Source organism: Dreissena polymorpha, chromosome 13 (assembly GCF_020536995.1).
Source record: "Dreissena polymorpha isolate Duluth1 chromosome 13, UMN_Dpol_1.0, whole genome shotgun sequence".
NCBI lineage: Eukaryota > Metazoa > Mollusca > Bivalvia > Myida > Dreissenidae > Dreissena > Dreissena polymorpha.
This window is the reverse complement of record NC_068367.1, coordinates 53,621,966-53,644,687: the sequence shown is the minus strand read 5'-3', so window position 1 is coordinate 53,644,687 and position 22,722 is coordinate 53,621,966. Positions and strand designations below refer to the sequence as shown.

Below are 22,722 nucleotides of genomic sequence, written 5' to 3'. Positions count from 1 at the left end.
GGGGAAACATGGTGATCGGCTGCTTCTCAACGTAAAGAAGAATATACGCCGAGTTCTAATAACCATTTTCCTAAGCGCCTTAGAAACGTTTTCTGTTTGACTCAATTCGGATATTACCAAATCAAATTCTCATTTATTGCAAGAAATACAGACAAGAAATCATACAATTGTTTCAATCACCAGACAACGGTAAAGTAAAGTCATCATCAATTCAAAGGCTGTTACGTAATTTTCAATAATATGTGTGCACCAATAGGTGAATACGTGTAGTAAAATTAAATATCTTATTTGAAAGTGTGCCTCGTGTCTATTTTCATACAAACATTGCGTTTTCATTGAAATGATAATGAGCATCATCTAAATGATGTCTTTATATTACTGGTATTCGCAAGATTGCCTTGTTTGTAAATATTGCATAATATTTGCAATTAGATTGGAAACCACAACACCACAGTTGTACTTACAATAAGTCATATAATGATTACAGAAAAAGTGCATTCATTCGCTTCTCTTTTAGTTCCTCACATCTAATTTCGGAAAACAAGACTACTCACAAGACCCAAAATGGACTGAAAACATAGTGTTTCCAAATCGAGTGTACCTTGTAAATCTAAATCAGTAGAAGCTGCATTCCAATTAAAGTTTACAAAAGAGCATACCATGAGCTTTCGAGCATATGTGGGTTTTCAATATCGCTCTTTCGGACAAGGCGCGATAGTATTTTTCTTATAACCAAACTAATATAAATCTTGATATAAGAATGTATCGGATTGTAAAGGAGTATTTAATAGCTATGAGCATATGTGACATATGTTAAATATAATATGTTGACGTGTCGCCCATTGTATCGGTATTTCTGTCATGTCGCGATTATCATGGATACGCTTATCACCTGTCATCGTGAAATTAGCATTCCAACTAAATGCAAAACACCACACATTATTTTGGTGTGCACACAATGAAAACACTGAGCTTAAAACGTACTTAGTGTAGGGAGAGATAGCTACAAGTGCGTGCATTTTATAGATTTAATTCATTTTCAGCGATATACCAATTACATTTAAATACAACTGGTCACATAATGCTTTCAATTAAGTTTCACTGGTATCAATATATAAAACTTGCAGTGTGCAACTTTACAGGTAAAATGCAGTTAACCATTTAAATAGTTTCTAATTGTGACGTTCCACTTGTAAATCGATGACAACTGATGTTTTCTAGAAATAATTTATTTTGTATTTTGGTGTTAATTAGTAAAATTAATAGCTAACATGTACACAAAATAGATTAATGAAGTAGAATATGATTGCTTCATTCTATAGTAAAAAAATACATGTTTCCTGAAGTAATTTAGTTACCACACTATTCTTTCTTTTTTTTTACCAATGATAGTATTTCAAATAAAATATTAAACATAAAAGATTATACAAACTCTCTCTTTTCTATCTGTCCAAAACGTGTTGTTGTTTATTTCTTAACGTAGCTTCTTATTACAAAAATATACAGCCAGGTGTCTTTGGACTATGAATGATTAATAACATTCAAACAATTAGCATAACCCTTACATAAGCTGCTGTAAGTCAAGTTGATTTTGGGTCATACTTTTCTCATTTATGCCAGACATATTTTAAAAGTGTACTCATTTCCCATTACCTTGCAATTTCAAGATTTGTAAGCGTTCAAAATAGCCTCAATAATGAAAACCTAATTAAGTGAACAAAAAAGCAATACAAATGTATATGAGCGTGAAAGCATTGGGAGGATAACACTTCGACGACAGACATAATGAACAGTTCTTATAGTCACATTCATGACGATTGAAGGAATAAACCAAAATATACTTCAAGCATGTGAACTTAAGGTTACCCCCAAAAAAAATATTTCCAATAAGTAACTGCTTGTTTACATAAGGCTAGAAACACTTAGAATCATTCCAAACTATGGTCCGTATGTAGTGCGGCTACAATCATTAATTGATTGGTTTTCCTAAACTAAACCCTAGTTGATATTGCATGAATTACATATGCTTTTTTTCACATATATACTTTGTTTTATTATTACTATGCGTCCAGACCATAGAAATCGCACAACTAGATGGGCTAACTTTTCTTACGAAGTACATATTTTTGACAATTATAATGACATAGAGAAGACCGTTGCGTTGTACATAATGGAAAATCCCACGCTGCACGCAATCGCTGATGACTTAAAATTGCCCTGAAATTACAAAACGAACGACGACATTTTTTCTATGGAATCTAAGAAGATGTATTAATCAAGACCAACAGGTTATAAATAACGTGTATAAATTTTGTGCGAGTAATAATTCCCTTTCACAATTAAAGATTATTTTTTATTGTGTTATTTGGAATACAATGAAATAATAGAGCCTATAAAACGAATTAGACCCATAAGCGATTAATTATTCTAAAATCATATATTATATACATAGACATTGTCTTTGAAACAAATTACAATTATTCTAAACCGAATAAATTAAGGCGTTAAAAATAAAGTGATAGGGATATCTGATCTCAAAAAAAAACATTGATAAAAGCTCCTGAATTACAGCTAATACATTTATACTATTATGAACACAATAACCTAGCCCAATACTTTAAACATATTTATTCAAGCGAGAATGCATATACATACATACGAAACATACAACAATTGTTTACAAACATGTTTGATTTGGATAAGAACGTAAGACTACGTCTTATAGAGTTCTTCTCCATAAAGGTTATTTTAGTTGCATGTTTTAAGCGAACATAATTAGTTAACTAATAAGTCGAATAAAAATGGGATAAGTGCGATAAGAGGAGAAAATAGTGGAGTAGATGAAGAGAAGACTTAGTTAGAGAAAGTGAGTTATAGAGACGTTCTGAGGCAAAACTGTGTTACAAATCGTTTGCTTTTGATCATATATGTGTGTACTGCATCAGCAATGTTGTATTAGTTTGATAGTTCAGAATGCTATCTTCATATAAGATCGTTCGGACAGAGGGGACCGAATATATTGATATGATGTTCAGGAGTCCTGCACAGATATTAATATAGAGCTGACACTCAAGGAAATAGTGAGAAGGTGACTCCCTTAGTCCGCATCGGCATAGAGGTGATGCGACTACATTACGCACGAAGAGATGTTCATTAAGCGCACAACAATTTGTTCTCATGCGTGTGTGTAAAATTTGAGGACGCCTCTCTCCATAAGAAAACAATGGAAAAGAATGAATCGAGTCCGCATTTCTTAATTCTTCTGGAAGACGATTCCAATCGGTTAATGTAGATGGTAGAAATAAATTTGAGTAAGATGCGGTTCGGGCATAAATGGATTGTAAATGTGATGCATTTCTAAGCGAGTATTGGCTAGATGCTCCGACTGTGTAGGTAGGAGTGACTGTAAGTAGTAAGGTGCTTCTCTAAAATTCATTTTGTACATTAATATTAACTTGTGTTTACGTCGTCTTTGACTTAGACTTTACCAACCTATCTCATTATAAAGATCTTCTAGGGAGACTAATCGAGTACAACCAGATGTTATACGAGCTGCCTCTGTTTGAATTTTTTTCTAATTCTTCTTTTTCATATTGGGTACAGTTGTCAAAAATGACATTTGAATACTCGAGCATCGGTCGTATGAAGGCAAAATAGATAGTTTCGAGAGATTTTCTATCAAGCATTGATTTTAGACGTCGCATTATATTAATCCGCTTCCAAGCTTTCTCTTTAATAAAAGTAATGTGTTCATGCCAAGTACAGTCATTTGCCAAATATAATCCTATGTGTTTTTGAATATTTACCAGAGGTATATCAACGCCACCCATTGAGAGTGGAGGGTGGTGCGGTTTATTTGTTTTACGAGATATAAGCATTGATTCTGATATAAAGGGATTAAAGTGTTCGAGCCATTAATCAGCCCATCGTGAAATTTTATCTATTTCAGATTGCAAAACAGTTGCAGTTTCATTGGGTGAGTTCACAACCATAAATAGGCTTGTATCATCGGCAAAAAGGTTTATGTTGGCTTGTATGTCAGCTACAATATCATTTATGTGAACAAGAAAGAAAAAAGGGCCTAATATAGACCCCTGGGGAACACCAGCGATGATTTCTACAAGAGATGATTCTGCGCCAGGTAGAATTAATTTTTGTTACGGTTAGCATGATAATTTGAAAGAAATGCTAATAAATCTCCCCCGAATACCTGCTGCTTTAAGTTTTTACAAAAGACCATCATGCCATACTTTGTCAAAGGCTACTAATATCAAAAAAGACTTCTAGACCATTATCAAGAGCTTTATAAAATGTATCATAAATATAGGTTAACTGATTAACTGTCGGGTCACCAGACATAAAGCCAGATTGAGACTGTGTGAAGAATGAGTAAAGACGGAGGAAATTAAAAATATGTTTGTGAATTATTCGTTCAAATACCTTTTCGACAGTATTAAGCAAAGATATAGGACGATAATTAGAAACAAGAGCTGGATCACGTTTTTTGAATACAGGACACACATTTGCAATTTTCCAACATGAAGGCATTTTACGAGCAAAGAGACAGGATTTAAACAGTTCACATAGAGGAGAGATAAGTTGAAACATTGCCTCCATGAGGATACGATTATCGATTCCATCAGGTCCGGAAGCTTTCCCTACCTTTAGGCATTTAATTCCATCTATGACTTCTTCTTGAGTGATATCAATTGAATTTAAGATGTTATTGTTGGCGGTATGATACGTTGGAAGATCATGATTTGTTACATCGATTGAGGGTGATTTGCAAAATATTTATTAATGATTTCAGCTTTGCATGTGCCATTTGTCTCAAATGTGTCTGAGTGTTCATCGTATAGGGGTGCAATCGATTTATTTGTGTTTGTAGACATGAACGTGCACAATGTTTTTCAACAGTCCTTAGCACAGAGCTCAGACGACTTAAGTTTATGTGCAATGTTCTTAAAGTATTCCAATTTAGAATTTCGTAAAAGTAAAATAACTTTATTTCTAGCACGAGGAAAATTTGACCAGTGCAGTTCGGTGTTAACTTTTTGAGCTTTTCGATATAATCTTTTTCGATTTCGAATTTTTCTCTTAATTTGATTATTCATCCATGGTAAATCACGTGGACCTACGCATATGGCTTTGTTTGGAATGCACGACTTTGCTGTTTGTAAAATAGCATTAGTTATATTTTCAGCATATTTATCAATATCATCACATTTCAAAAGATGTCATTGTGTTTCAGTATAGAGGAGTCGTAACCTGTCGTAATCACAGATGTCATAACGCAAAATATGCCGGAAGTAAGAATTTAATAATGGTCTTTTAAATTTCAAAACTCCAAAAATGGGACAATGATACCGAATATTTTGGTTAAGCAAAGATTCTCCAATTCCAGAGAATATTACATTGCTCTGGTCACTTGCAAAAATAAAATCAATAATTGAAGATGTTTGCTCTGTGTGGTGAGTGGGTTCGTGTTTTAGTTGTGTGAGATTAAATTGCTGACAAAGGTTTTCTATTTTTGTTGATGATGCTGGTGAAAGGAGATTCAAGTTAAAGTCTCCTGTAATAATAACATCATTTATACATGAATCGCATGCTAACCCAAAAGAATCTTCAATTGCTTTCATATACGCTGAATCTGCACTTGGTGGCCTGTAAAATACTCCAAAAAGAATTGATTTTTTTTGTTAAGAGCAACTTCAAAACATATACATTCAATATGATTAAATTCAAAATCGCTTCTTCTTTTAAACGCAATATTTTCATTCACATATATTATAACACCACCATGTGGATCAAGGGGACGGTCTTTGCGGATTGGCAGATGGAAACCATTGAACATGAAATCACTAGATAATATGGTATCATTTAACCAGGTTTCAGTAAACGCAATTATGTCAAACTCTTGTAGACCTGTGCTAAGAATGTCTTATTTATGCAACATGTATTGAACTTTGTAATGTACAAAAGATTAGTGATTAGTCGCTGAAGTATTATAAGTGGGTGAGGAACTACTTGTATCAGTATGTAACGATGATTCAGAAATGAGGGTCCTGGGTTTGGATGGATATCACCTGACTGTAACAAATTACAAGCTAACCAAAGGAGTGTTCCAACAAACTCGAAACACGATGGGAGCTTTTTTAGAAGTTGTATATCATCATATATATGCGTTCCTAATAGAATATGTTTTCGCGGATTTTCGACAGTATTTGATAAATTAATCGAATTATATACGCTAGTGCACAAAGAAATCAATCTCAATCTGACCATAATTGGAAGATATATAATAAGAGAAGCAGTAATGAGAAAACATTTACTGGCGTTTTGTATATAATCATGAGAGTTTCCAAACATGCGTTTACTTTTTAACATTATGAATCGTTCCAAGAAGGACGAGATAAGACTGAAATGCGGACATAATTCGTCTAATACAATAACGCGTAAAGACATATAATGCCATTTCTACTGTTTGATAACAATGTTTGCAACAGAACAGGCAAAAAGGAAATGATGGATCATAAAGGAGAAAGGAAAAGAGAGCAGGAGAAAGGCATATGGAAAAGCAAAATGTTATGTTTGAAGAAAACATATCTTCAGCTAAAAGTAGAACTGGGAGTATTTTAAGTACAAAGACTTTAAATTAGCTAAAGTAAGTAAACTGTTACTTGGACAGTAATCTAATTGCACAATAATCTATGTTTAATGTTACACTTGTACTGGTACGATAACTTTAAAATATTATTTAATGAGAGCAAAACGTGGTTTAGCGAGTGTGATGATAATAGATAACTTCAAATTGTGTTGTTATCTACTTTTGAATTACAAAACTAAATATAGATACATTGATGATCAATATACGTGTACAAATATAAAAAGGAGTTTTAAAATATAGGAATTACATATCTATGTGTATATTTAACAAGTATCAAATTGCAACCTTTTGATTGATTACTATCATAACACAATATAATCAAAATGACCATCGACTTTTACTCTTGTTCATATACATACATACACACACATACATAAAAACACATACATACATACAAAAAATATATGTATACATAGACACACATGCATACACATACACACACACATATACATATATAACAATGTACAGATACATTGAATTTTAATATAGGAGAAACAAACAAACTAAGATTGTATTTAATGCACAGTAAATTGCCAGTACTTTTATGATTAAGTTTAATGATAATATTTCATCAAAAGCTAACTACTACCACGCTTAATACATTTTCTGTACACAATCTGTTAAGCATCAATGTATGTATATATACAAACATACACACGTATACATATATTGGAATTTATAGATACCTTGAATGTTGAATATAGAAAAGACGAACAAACTAAGCTTGTATTCGATTCTCAGTAAATTGCCAGTAATTTAATGATAAATTTGTATGATAATATTTCATCAATAGATAACGAATATCACGCTAAATAAATGTTCTGTATGCTGTACACACTGCAATCATAGGCTTAAAAGACGCATTGCTGCCTTATTTTTTAATGAATAGTTATATGTACAGCGTTCTTTTACAATAGTATGAACACTTATATGTAACCCGTATGTACGAAAACAAGACATTGGAGTGACAAAGTGTACACAAAAGGAAGGTCATCAGTTCACAGGGTCACTTTGTCAAATTTAACTAGAATTTGTTATGATTAAAATAAATAAATATATCCGTGCATGTTTGCAACCGAGTGCTAACATAATTTAGTTAATGAAAAGAAAGAGATCCATCTAAGTGCATTACTGCACTGTTTGCAATATTCAATTAAATCAGATTTACTTGCATTTTATTTCATGAACCATGAAAATAAAGGGCAATAACTCCCGATACCAGTATCTAATCACAAGTTTCAATCATCATGCTCTACAACAGATATGCTTGACATAGCGCGAAAATATCATGAAATTCGCATGGTGACATGCACATGTGAAATTAATGATGAATTGCGCAACAACTATTTTAAATTAAACAAAGCTACAAAGGGTAATATATCCTTACAAACAATTTAACAGCGAAATGATTATGATATACGCTGCAGCAGGTTTCGCCATAAGTAGGAGTAGCGCACGCACGAAAATGAGACGGGTTTATCTCGTACAATAACTTACCATTGTCATTTTAAATAGACAGAGTGTAAAATATGTTAGTGATGTTATTGTATGTAATGTTAGCACCGGTTTACTAGTTTTATTATGTGCTTTGGAAGTAGGTTATGATGAAATATATATACAAATATATCATGAACAGATTTCACACATCGATATGTAGAGATGTAAATCAATTTCGTTTACTTATTCATTTGTTTAGATTTATCTCATGCAAAGAATGACCAAGGTCACAAGATCCTCGTGCAACACAAACCACATGCGCTGGATAAAATCTATAGCAACATCAGCTCCTAATGATTTGCACAAATTAAGTACAAGAGTGTCCGTACTCTCTCGAGCTTCATTTCCTTAAGGTATGCCAAATATGCGCAATCTATTGCGTCTGCTGTATTGTCCACCGGTATCCAGTAAGTTTTCAATCTCCACCACACGATCACGCAGCATGCTATTCTCATTACAGAGTGTTTTGTTTTCACTTTCCAAGATGTCAATTTTTTGTGAGACCATCAACAACACCAGATATTATTGACTCTACCATTTTTGTTCATTTCGACAATCAATGACTTTTGAATGGACTCCTGAACTGTTTGAGAAATAGACAGCAAAGTAGAAGTATCAAGAACAACATTGTCAACATTATCATTGTCAGCCACGCGTTCAACAGTGTAGTTAAATTCGCAATTGGAATCTAGCAGCTTGCGATTTTTCTTCTGTTCACCGCCTTGTTCAGGATTTGATAAGAGGGAAAGAGTTCTCTTTGTCTTAGTGGCCATATTCGGAGTTGAAGTATCGTAACTCATTTTAGGTGTGACTATTTTAACTTTGGAAAGTATAGATTGAATGATCGGTGTGCGTGACGTTTAAAACAGTACATAAGCTAGTATATGTGTCGCGTATACTGGAGCGGTAAAGTTTTGTAACTAAAAATAGATCATAACAAAGAACATCGACTCACAATTTTCACAATTTTCATTCCTCAATAGCATCAAAAAATCCAACGTTATGCTCACAGTTTTCCCACTAGATCATTGTAGGTATCTTTATGTCACTCACACATCCCAGCACTATTTATGAAAAAAGTCAAAGTATTAGGAAAAAGTATGAAAAATCACAGCCGAAAATAAATGCGACCAATATGTCCGCAACCGGAAGTATCAGTTTACGATGCCTTGCCCAATAGTAACCAGTACCCAACGGATTTAATTAATCAGAAATTTTGAAATGTTAATAAGTCTGTATTTTATTATTATTATTATTATTATTATTATTATATTATTATTATTATTATTATTATTATTATTATTATTATAGTAATACGAATTTCAGCCGTTTAATAAATACATAACTCATTTTAAATTATGGTGTATAGTTTTTTATTATATGGAAAATGAATTGTAAGTATCTAAGTTTATGTATGTATTCTTTTGTCCGATTCATATATGCGTGAGTCATATGTTGTATTATTTTGTTTTAAAATATTACATATAACAAAAATATAAGCATATTGTCTATTTGAGAACTATTTTTATAAAAAGTCAGATAAAAAGATATAAACATTCGAAGAAACAGAATAAGCATTCGCAGAAACATAAGAAGGGCATAAGTAAATACCTAGTCACAAAATTAACCAAATATTTTCATAAATTACGCAAGATGCTCGTTTCGTATATGCTTACAATGGACTCCAGCATGTATAATGAAACAAACGTTGAATATTTAATTTTGTCCATTCCTCATTGCTGACATGTTGAATATGATTGTAGCATTAACTATTTAAAGCAACATTTATATGAATTTCGAGTAAACATTCACATATATACTTAACGAGGACGGTTCATTATTTGTAAATGAATTGGCGCCGACGTCCAATTCAGCCTTTATACTGTTCTCCTCTTTCCGAAGTAAGTCCTGTATTGCTATTTCTTTGAAAATCCATAATTTATTTTGCGCTTGTGTCGTGAAATTATTCCTTATTCAACGTCCTTTGTTTGTCATTAATACTGTTTTATGCGACGCATAAACATTTCCGCGTTCAATTCAAAGATAATTTACTTAGTTGTCTAGTGACGTCATGAAATGCAATAGCGATTGTGATATTTTTCTTAACCTCATATAATCTCAATGTTCTGTGAAATGTGCTATGTATCCGTCTAGCAACCTTTTCATCGATAGTTTTTAACACTAAACATTATATGTTCTCTTTAAATACCCCCAAACAGTTTGGATGTACCACACCATCAAACATTTGATGGGACAAGTAACATCTAAATATGTTGATTCTTTTTTTTAACAATTCGCAGCGGAAGTTTTTATTATTTACTTTGGCAAAAGTGTTATAATCGCAGACTTTAATGTATGTGAAAATGTTATATCTCACTATTTATAAAATAAAGTATCAGCCTCTTATTGCAACCGAAATAATTTCATTACTTTCCCCTGGACATTTTGATTAATCTTATTCCGGAAGAAGGGATTTTTTACACAGCCAAATGTATTCAGAACACCCCTAGGCATGTTGTAAGGTTTTATGTGCTAAATCAACAGATGATCAGTTCTAATTAATGTTGACAAATGGACATGCCAGCGGACATCATTAATTTAAATTTCCCCGTACAATAGCATAATGTATCGGAGGTTGACACACGATAACGTAAATCAGCAAAAGTGTATACACAGAATGCAACACGTAAACACGTAGGTTTTCGTATGCAGATGATTTATTGGACGTCATTTTTTGTGCTTTAACTAACCGACTCATCGGTTTTGGCAAAAGGTAGAGCGAAATGATCTTTATCATGAACAAAGTAACAATGTATCAGTATATATTTCACTTTATATAAACCATGATATGAGCATTACTCCTGTTAAGACGAAGGATAGCGTTGCTTTAATGCATGCATGAATCCTATCAAGACTAAAGTCATCCTGTTATGATAGGGTTTACACAATCTTTCTCAATTATGTTGAGAATTTTTGTTCATTCACAAATATCATAATTGGTATGTTAATATAAACAACTGAAGTTAAATTAAATCACGACTCATGCCAATGACGCCGCCGTTATTCAACAAGGATTTTATCTATGTATTGCTCATATTATTCTCTGCAATGCAAAATCAAACGGTTAATGTACTGGTGTAGCAATAATGCTTTATAGATAAGAATTATTTCTTTAGATATACAAGTACATGTATGTTATTTATATTTTTATGCAATTGGTGACTAGTTGGTCATTTGATAGGATATGGTATGGTATATATATATAGGATCGAGCATGAGTTGTCATATCATATAAAAGTATATTACACATGTGTAAGATAAAAATATATGTCATGGTTATATTACATGGGAAACAGGCTATGGCATGTTATAAATTGTGATTTTGTTATTATAGTTGTTATTTAATGTATGTATGCATTCAATAAAACCGTTATACGCTCTGTCTAAGAACGCATTATCGATTACCGTGCTGTGATTACAGCCAAGTCAACAAAGCATGACATGTAATTTAAAGACAAAATGTAATAATATGTTTGCCATTACTGGCTCAACAATTGTGTACACACCTCTAATCAATACAAAAACGGCAATCTAGGCTAGGTCTTAAACCCATAACGTGGTGATCTGACCGTTCCAATGCGGTATTACTGTGTGTTTAACGAATTTGGTTTATTGACATTCGTCAGAACTTCCTTCTTAAAAACATAAATCACAACCCTTTGGTTATTTTGAGTACTTGATTTTATGGAAAAGGCATGTAATAACCATACGGCTACAAAACTAGAAACTATATAATAACACTGTTAATGGCAGGCTGCAATCACGGAAATAATCTAGGTTCAGTAAACTATTATTTCCTGTCTATTATTGTAATTAAAGATTGAATATAGAGCCATAATGTCAAGTGATAACTAAAAGTGATCTCACATCAACAACACATTAATATCAATGTCATACAGTTCTTATCTTAGAGTGATGCTCTAAACAAGCGATTTATTCAAAAGCATCTAGGTTGATCACATTTTGTTGAATCATTTATTAAACAAGTTTTGTTTGAGATATTATTGCATTGTATGCTGAACTTGTGTTGTGTTCTGCAAAATAAGTCAAATACTATTCGGTATTTAAAATAAGGCGATACATACAGTAAATGGAATGTTTTATAAAAGAATATTCGAATAATAAAGCAAACGTTTCAGTTATCAAATCAAATTAGCGAATATTTCAATTTGATTCAGTTTTGTTCTGCTCGCAAAGTCTTGTAAGGTAAATAAAGCAAAATACATTGTATCTACCATGATGTTTAATTCCATTTAATCATCGCACATTTCAAATAATATGTATGTTACTTGTTTAAGATACTGAATTTATTTTAGATATAGATGTATAAACCTAAGTAAACCACTAACTCACTTTTTTTTCTCAACACCAAAACAAAATAAGTCCCTATTTGGTATCAGTTACATATCTTACTAATAATAATTTCATACCGTATAATAAGTTCGAAACATATTTTTACTGTATATCAGATTAATAAAATTAACCATTCTGAAGAACATATATTATATTATAACGGTTATATTCTGCGACTCAGCCGTAATAACTATTTTTTACGTTTCTTTGTAAATTGTAAAAATCATTTGTGATATAATTAAACCATTTTTTATCAAAATTCCATATATCAATTTGTTGTGTCCTTGTAATAAACGAGTTATAACACCATAATTGCCTGAATATGAAATAACAATGAATGATTTATTGTATATATATATACCCTCTTTGAGGAAAGCTAAAATGTTTTATTGCTTACACACCGGCAAAGATAATAGTATAAAGATACCTTTTTGCGTTTGTGTTATATTTGCAATATGTATATAAAATAAAATATATTAGAACATAATATTATATACAATGGCCACATCGAGAAATCACACTTCCAAAAACGAGTAGCTTCCAAAATTAGGATATGAGGTGTGAGGAACGTCAGCCAAGCACTGATTAAATGATTTTTATGTGTAAATTAAAATTAATACTAAATAGTGAAGAACATAGTAACTTGAGAATAAACGATATTAGCAACAAATGTACAAATGGATGGTTATTAACGTGAGTGTTAACAATAATGTCAGTAACTTTGTATCCACACTATGATAAATACAACATTTTCGCTTTCAGATCGCTTTTTACTATTTTTCAAAATACTAAATCTCGCTTTGCAGCAAACGTTCACAAGTCTCTGCAAGTATTAAACATCTTAATGTGCGCACAACAATTTTTACGTTTTCCGTTGACCCACATGTTATACTTTTAGATAAATTTACATAAAATATTTATAGTAATTACCACGCTGCAGTCACTGCCCTTGATTTGATTTTTTCATATAACATCTCACAACTTCAACAATAAAACATCGTCTTTTGATTGAAACGGGAAACACTGAATTCATACAGTTTTTGACAGATCTAAATTCATCAATCAAGATATTTGATTAACAATAATAATCGATTTTGAATACCCCTGACTTTCTTTCGAAAGATTAAATGGCTTATCGCGCGACATAATAAACTAACGTTACTTGCAAATCTTAAGGTGCACTGTGTCTGTATGTATTCGTAGGTGTGTATTATCTGCATCTCCAGAATCTGTTGACGGATGTGTTGTCCAATGTCCGTCCTTTTTGCAGACTGACTAGAAACTTTGACGCACTTGATTGGTCATGGATTTTTCTTTTATGTAAAACACAATTGCTCAAGGGCAGCGTATTGTATTTAAGGAATGCCCTTAGCGTACACGTTCGTTTAAAATATCTGCACCTTTTAAGATGCTAAAATGCACAACAGTTCATACCCAGCACAATTCTTTAATAAAGGTTAAATATTTGTTATAATCCATACCGAAATGTGGTGGCTACATATTTTATAACTGCATTTCATATTTCGAATATGATTGTATTAATGGGTGTAAAGTGAAATTTATCCGAAAAATAATCTTCATTAAATGTTTTCAAAGAATGTCTCAGAAAATATCCATCTTACTTAAAACATGTTGCGTCATTACTTACATTTGTTTGTTTCAAATAACATACAATTAAATAAGGGTATGAAGGAAGGAAATTAAAACTTGTCTTATCATTATGTTCAATATGGTCCTGAGCAAATTATAATACTTTTACAGCGCGTTACTATAAACATGATAAATAACAATGTATTAAAGTTGTACAGTATTTATTATAAATAAACTATTGTTAAGACAACGATTTAGTGCTATGATGTAGATACGAATAAATGTTTGACCGTAAAATGTTAATGTGCACCCTTTCTAACATGACACATAGAATTTACTTAACCATCATGGTATCAATACTTTGATATGGCTTTACATTTACAACATAGATATCAGCGAGGACGACGTTTTATGTTAAAATATATTTTCATTATCACTGCTTAAACGAATAGAAGTGAGCTAGAATATAGGTTTATAGCTTACCCCTGTTGATTCGAAATAGAATCACATCTTTATACGTCTGGAAAAAATTAGTTTGTAAAATATATTTACTGTTACATATCATACGAAACATTGTGTGATCAGTTGTACATACTTCTTAAAAAACATGGTTCATTATGTTCAGAGAGCAGTCGTATTTAGAAGCTTTTCTTTTTTCTCCACATAGTAACATTTGGCGTATTTTTAGAAAATATTGTGATGAGATATTCAAAGTTTTTTAGGTATATTGGTAACCTGTTTTTACTGTTACATGTGCAAATGGCTGGATGGTTCAATCTACTTGTATAAATGTTTATATGGAGATTGAAACGAATTTTCTGTTGTAAGAGGAAGCAGATCCCCCACAATGTTCAAGATTTAAAACTAGGCCCTGTTTTCACATCCAGATCAGACTTGTCGTAATTTGGCGCGACGTCGCATGACGTCGCTGCGCGAACTGTAACGTCATTATAGACGTCACTACTATTGTTGTTGTTATTGTTGCTTTAACGTACAAAAATAAATAGGTCAAACCTGGATTGAATTACGTTTCTTTCAAGTACATTTGCAATAACTATACGATCGCCGACATTGGTGCCGTGAGATAAAAGAATACGAGAATGAATTTGCAAAAACTACAAACGCTCCGAGATGGCAATAAACGGGTTATTCAGCGATATTTGGACACTCTAGCAGACGCCTATACGCTATCGCTCATGGAATTTATTGCCACACTCGACGCTCTGGAGAAGAAAATCACGAAGTTTCGTTGCTCAACGAGGACATATTGTCAAAATTGGATACAGAAGGCATTGAAGAGGAAATATTAGCCACTGACGCGTACATGTTGGAAATCGACATCAAACTTCGCACGTTGCGCACGGTACGAAGTGAGAAAGAGGGCGGCCTCCAATCTTCAAGTGTCGTTACAATGCCGCGATCCGAACTTTCGGTTCACACACCAAGCGCCCACTCCGCGGAACCCATCAGTGAGAAACATGCACAACTAAACCTACAGAACAACAGCCAAACGCTAAGTGATATTTCGTATGTTTCCAACTCTTCACAGTACCACCGACTTCCGAAACTCTCTCGGCCTACATTTAATGGTGATATTTTACAATGGCAAACATTTTGGGACTCGTTTGAAACAACTGTGCATTTAAATACAAATCTATCGGACATTCAGAAGTTTAGCTACCTGAAATCTCTGTTGGAATGCGACGCGTCTAGAACTATTGATGGTTTCGCTTTGACAAACGCTAATTACAAACGGGCTATTGAACTGCTGAAAGAACGATATGGACAGCAACACAAAATCACCCACGCAATTATGCAGGCACTGCTTCAATTACCGGCTCCTCTCTACAACCTGCAGAGTGTTCGAAGATTTTATGACAAAATGGAGACACACATCCGGAACTTGGAATCCATCGGCCAACAGCAGGACACGTATGGCGATCTACTTGTTCCGGTTATATTAGAGAAGCTACCGGCAGACATTAAGCGAAACCTGGCCCGAGAACGAGGAGATACTAACTGGAAGCTGTGTGACCTCCGCCGCGCTATCTACAGAGAGCTCGACATCATGGAAGCCGGAAGTGCATCGTATCCGGAAGTCGCCCAGTTCATGAAAACTGCGTTATTCTACGCAGGGACGAACCACGCTAAGAAGGCTAAATTCGACAAGAGCGAATCCTTGAATGTGAAGAAACAAACATTTTCTTGTCCATTCTGTCACGAGAAACACAAACCCACAGAATGTTCGAAATATTGCAGCCCTTCCGAGCGAATAAGCGTAGTCAAAAAGGACAAGCTGTGTTACAATTGTCTAGGTAAGCATCAAGTTTCACTTTGCAGATCGCGTGGTCGTTGTCAGCAGTGTCACCGGAAACACCACACGAGTATCTGCAACGCCAGCAGCGATGACAAAACTAGACATGAAAGCACACCGGAAACATCGTCTTTGAGACCGGAAGCTACTGTTTTCCACTCTTCTATGAAATACCCACACTCTGGTGTTCTACAGACGGCAATTGCTACTGTAGGTATCAAGGAGACGGCCGTCGATGCAGCTATCCTCTTCGACAAGGGCTCCCAGAAGTCTTTTATTACGCAGCAGCTGGCAGACCAACTACAACTTCCGGTTGATGGTATTGAAATGTTGAACATTGCGTCATTCGGTGGAATCACAACGAGAGTCCAACACGTAGATCGCAGTACAATTTACGTGAAAACAGACGACAACGGAATGATCCCATTGAGCGTCCTGGTTGTTCCAACAATAGCGAAACCCATTGACACAAGCCTCGTGTCAGTAGCAGCAACATTTCCCTATCTCCGACGGTTGAAATTAGCCCAACAAGTCTCAGTCGATTCAATGCTAGACATTGCCGTTCTTATTGGCGCAGACCACTACTGGGACTTGGTTGAAGACACTGTTATTCGCGGGAACGGTCCTACAGCTGTGAAGTCAAAGCTAGGCTACCTACTGTCGGGTCCTGTTCATACGGGGACTACATCAAAAACCACAGGCAAGAGTCACATGATGAACGTGATCGCAACCCGCCCGCCGAACGACTCAATACTTGAGCGATTTTGGAAACTTGAAAGCATGAGTGTCACGTCAGATGGTCAGGACCAGAAAGAGCTGGACTACATACAAGAGTACCAAGACAAGTGCATTGCATTTCGTGACGGACGTTATGAAGTCAAATTACCATGGAAACAAGACCACGCACCATTACCCACGAACTTTGAAATTGCCCTAAAGCGGACAATGGGCACTATTCATAGACTCCGTCGTGAACCAGAAATGCTTCAACAGTATCATGAAGTTATCAAGGAACAGGAAAGCCGTGGTTTTATAGAGAAAGTTTGTGTCGATAAGGAGTCACCGTCTCAAACAGTCCACTACATTCCACACCATCCAGTACGGAAAGACTCATCTACAACCCCTGTTCGTGTAGTCTATGACTGTAGCTGCCGAAAGTCTGCAAGTCACCCTAGTCTAAATGATTGCTTGGAGTCAACCCCGCCTCAACTGAATGACTTGACAACGCTGCTTGTACGATTTCGAATGCACAAGTATGCCGTTACTACAGATATAGAAAAGGCATTTCTACACGTCGGCCTCCACGAAAATGACCGAGACATGACCAGATTTCTTTGGTTCGAAGATCCTTACGATACACAGGATAAAGTCGTAGTGTATCGCTTCAAAGCTGTGTTGTTCGGCGCGACCTGTTCACCTTTCATTTTGAACGCCACACTTTTAAAGCACCTACACCAGAACAAAGACTGTAACGCTGTAAACGTGATTGAACGTGATCATTACGTCGATAACGTCATTTCGAGTTTTGAGTCTGAAACGGAAGTGTTGAAGTATTTTCATGAATCTAGAACGTTGATGTCAAAAGCTGGCATGAACCTTAGATCGTGGTCGTCAAACAGCGAAGCACTTCAGAAAGTAGCTTTACGGGAAAACGTCCTAGATGAAGAAGACGTCACCAAGGTTCTCGGTCTACGGTGGAAGACGGAAAGTGATACAATGCAGTTTGTCATAAGGAACATTCCAGAAGTACCTGAGGTCACAAAAAGAATGATACTGAAGTTTTCGTCTCAGATCTACGATCCTCTTGGCCTACTCAGTCCTGTTACAGTGAGGGCTAAGATTATGCTGCAGGATATTTGGAAAGGAAACTATGATTGGGATACGCCTCTGCCATCTGCTATTCAAACATCGTGGTCCAACATTGCTGCTGATCTCAACACAGCAACGGAGATGACAGTCAAACGCCAGTTCCTATCCAGCACGGATGATGGCAAAGAAACGAAGTCACCAAAAGAGCTTCATGTGTTCGTTGACGATAGCATGAAGTCATATGGTGCGGAAACATACGTATCGAATGGGACAGGTACATGCCTAGTGATGGCGAAAAACCGGGTTGCACCGCTGAAATCGTTGACATTACCACAATTGGAACTAATGGCTGCCTTAGTAGGGGCAAGGTTAGCTGCACATATTCAGCAGGCAATTATGGCGGACAAGATAACGTACTGGTTTGATAGCCAAATTGTTCTTCAATGGTTATCAAGTACAAAGGTGCTGAAACGATTTGTCGCAAATCGAGTGTGTGAAATTAAACAACTGACTAAATTTTATGAATGGAGATATTGCCCTACGAAAGACAACCCTGCTGACCTCTTGACACGCGGGATATGTTCTGAAAACCTTTTACACAACAGGTTGTGGCAAGAAGGTCCTCGATGGCTTAATGACAGAGGTCGTTGGCCGACATGGATTCCCAGCAATTCGCATGTTAACACAGTAATGAACGAGCCTATGCCAACGCTACAAAGAAGTGAAATCTTGAACTCAAATATTTTGAATGTGATTGACATAACGAGATACAGTTCATACAAAAAGTTACTTCGTGTGACAGCAGTTGTACTGAAGTTCGTAGCAAGATGTAGACGAGAACTTGAACAGAACGCATGCAGTGGTTTGTCAGTACAGAATGTATACAAGGCTGAAACCCTATTGATTAAGCATTGTCAAGAAATGGAGTTTCGAAATGAAATTACTAGCTTACATTCCGGACAAAGTAAATTACCGCTAGTAAAACAACTCAGTTTATTTCTGGATGATCGTGGGATTCTTCGATGTCGAGGGAGAATACACAATGCGCCAGTTGACGAAGACGCCAAATTTCCGTTCCTGTTGCCTAAGAAGCACGTGCTCACTCGGCTCATAATCCAGGAAACACACGCCTATAGCTGTAGTGACTGACGTGTTGACCGGAAATGATGGACTTATTCGCGCTGCACGTGTGCGCACAAGCAATGGTCTGTCCACAAATAGACCTATAACAAAACTATATCCACTCGAAGTGAGCGAGTTGACAAACAATACTCAGTGAAAATAGTGTAATACGATAGACATTGAATAGTGTGGTGTAATTTCTGATCAACATTGACATGTATTATAAAATAGTGTTTATGTTATGTTAATATTATGTAAGTATTCACTTTGCTTTCTTTGCGCGGCCCCGAGAATGTCGTAATTTGGCGCGACGTCGCATGACGTCGCTGCGCGAACTGTAACGTCATTATAGACGTCACTACTATTGTTGTTGTTATTGTTGCTTTAACGTACAAAAATAAATAGGTCGAACCTGGATTAAATTACGTTTCTTTCAAGTACATTTGCAATAACTATACGATCGCCGACAAGACTATTCCTCTACCACAGTAATTCTCATGAAATCATTAAGATTTTAAGCATAATAAAATGTGTATCTACAGTTACCTTTTATTTTCAAGACGCATCGGGCTCATCAACAATTTAAAAATTTCATAAAGGTAAATTACTTCCTGGGCGAACAATTATATAACAAATCTAGCTACAGACGTTTGCACAGGCAACATAGTTGTTTTAGATAAATACAAAATTGATATTTCGTTGTAATCAAGAGTGCGTTGTAGCTATAAGGGCTAAAATCTTATGTTAATTTGTGTGCAGTTGAGATTAAATTATTGATGTAAAATATATTGGCAACTTCTTAAAAAAGTAGCGTATAAGAATAATACAATAAAATATACTTATCATTTCCTATTTCAAGTTATATGTTGAACACACATACAATTGTGTGTCAAAATACTACATTACTACATTACAACAATTGGCATTAAGCCGTATTAGGGTAACAAAACAGGATCATTCCGAAAGTTATCGCTGTATGAATAATGATATTGATACCGCAGTGTGCAGATTAGGTTTACAGATAATAATTTTTTTATAATTCATAAGAGAAAACTAAGCAGGTGTTTCAGCACAGTTTTTTTATGCAATTATGTAATAAATGTGACAATTCGTGAGTTTTCTTTTCCGTTAGATCGGACATAATTTAAAACTTTAACTTTAAACATATTTTATTTCCAAATAATGACATTGTACAAATATATACATTGCTCCATACATACACAATGGAAAAAGGGTTAGACCTGAAGTTCTTCAACATTATCGGGGGTCCTTTCCTTGCGATAGTTTTTACATGTTGTAATGGTGACAGACTTACATAAAATATGTATTTATGTATTATTATAAAATAATCATGTCATTTACACAGTATACAATTGAGAATTACTCAATAATTATGTTTAATATATGATGACAAAAGTAATACTAATAATATCAGTAGTTACCTAGAATAGTAGTAATTATAGTAATAATAATAATAAAACAAAAAACAATATTAACGATTTTATAGAAAATACATATATCTTATACACTAGAGAATATTAATAATGATAGTAATAAAGATAGTAATAAGTCCTGTCCAGCAAAATGGAAAAAAGTTAGCTAAGTAATGAATACATAATATAAAACGGAAATCAATCCCAGAATTTGAACACATTCAAAATTATACTTAAAATTTTGCAAACATAAAAAGTACGTTTAACCTAAAAATTACAACTTATGTTTTAAGTTTTTCCTACTGCATACAACAACTAGCAGACAATTTTGGGAATAATACGTACAGACTAAAAAGTGAAAATTGGCCATAATTGGCACAAACCTCTCAAAGGGATTGACTATCGTGATGGTGGATTAAAGATAACTACAAATATGAACAACAGTCAAAATGGAAGTTCAAAATAACCGTAATTAATTTTCATTTTGCAAATTTACTTTTGGCAGACAGCCTATCTATCTGGTATAACTTTTTTTCTCAAAATATATCAAAGTATTGTGTTTGCTTTTATTTTAATTAAAATTAGTTTTCAATTAATGTGCTTTCTAAACAATTTGTTTGTTTTGTTTTTTAATAATTTATTTATAGTTAGCTTTTTCGCAACATAATTAAATTATAGATACAAAAATACATACAATAACTAATGAAACCAGTACAAAAATAGCGGCATAAATGAGAACGTATATTAAAACGTAAACGCCTTAACACTGTAATAGGCTGGTACACCATGGATTTCAAGTTAATACTAAACGTACAAGCATATAGTGCATGCTATATACAAATTATATTTTGATCAAAATACTGATTAGCACTGCTAATGTATATTTAAATTCAAAGAGATTTTTCATAGACCGTATTTATTGTCTACGAGACTGTATTTAGAGATAGGTCCACCAACCTTGAAACTGAGTGTAGTGCCAAATAAGCATTACATGTTTGAACAAGTTGCGTTGTACGTATATGAGTCGTCAACATGCATGACAATTTTTCTAGGGAATGGATACCGACACCAATTATTTCAAGTGGTTGAGAAGTAGGTCATTTTGAAGTCGATGATGGTGGTGATAATCATGATAACGTCTTATGCAGTCACGACTTCATTTAAAAAAATGATGGTGATGGCGATAATGAAGACGCCATGATAAGTGTGTGTACATTTTGCGCTCTAGTCGGGTATGGCTTACAACGATGTTATGAATGTGCTTTTTTATTTTATTAAAACAATGTATTCGTTTATAGCTGTTTTCGTCAATATATCGGGTAACTGTTGGATTGAATTAAGGGGAATTCTGGAACTGAGGGACATGTTGAAATAATAGAAGGACTTGATTTGATTACAATAATAAAGTTTGAACCCAAATGTCATGAAATTATCTGATGTTTCGCACGTCATTTATTCAGGACTCTATTTGGCCAAGAAAAGAAACTCAATCAGCATGACTTAGGCTTTTGCTATCTATTTTATTTTTGTAGATGAAACAACATGACGCAGGAGAAACTGTTTCTGCAGTCAATCCCAATAACAAAGGTCCTTATTATGATTATTTACGTTTATTTTGGGGGTGATTTTGCAGGATTACTATAGCAAAATGATAATAGTATTTGCCTTAATCGTCCTTAAAGTAATATACACATTTCCTATATTTATTTCTACAATTTATTTTCTTAAATAAATGTCATTATTTGTGAAGAGATTGGTATTTGTATAAACAAGCTATGAAAAACTGTTTTTAATCTGTTTAATGCATATATTTTGCAGGTCTATAGTATGCGAGTGTAATCTAAATACTGCCGTATATTGATCATATATGGATATGA

At 34.2% G+C, this 22,722-nt stretch overlaps 1 protein-coding gene across 1 annotated transcript; it reads left to right on the top strand.

Annotated features, from left to right (window-relative positions):
- Positions 1 to 15,491: 15,491 nt before the first annotated feature.
- Positions 15,492 to 19,439, top strand: LOC127854672 (uncharacterized). The gene has a single exon (XM_052389732.1). The coding sequence runs from the start codon at positions 15,492 to 15,494 to the stop codon at positions 19,437 to 19,439; it is 3,948 nt and encodes a 1,315-aa protein (XP_052245692.1).
- The last annotated feature ends 3,283 nt before the right edge of the window (positions 19,440 to 22,722 follow it).

Excerpts from the sequence above, each read along its gene's own strand:
- LOC127854672 (XM_052389732.1), top strand. The coding sequence starts at position 15,492 with ATGTTGGAAATCGACATCAAACTTCGCACGTTGCGCACGGTACGAAGT.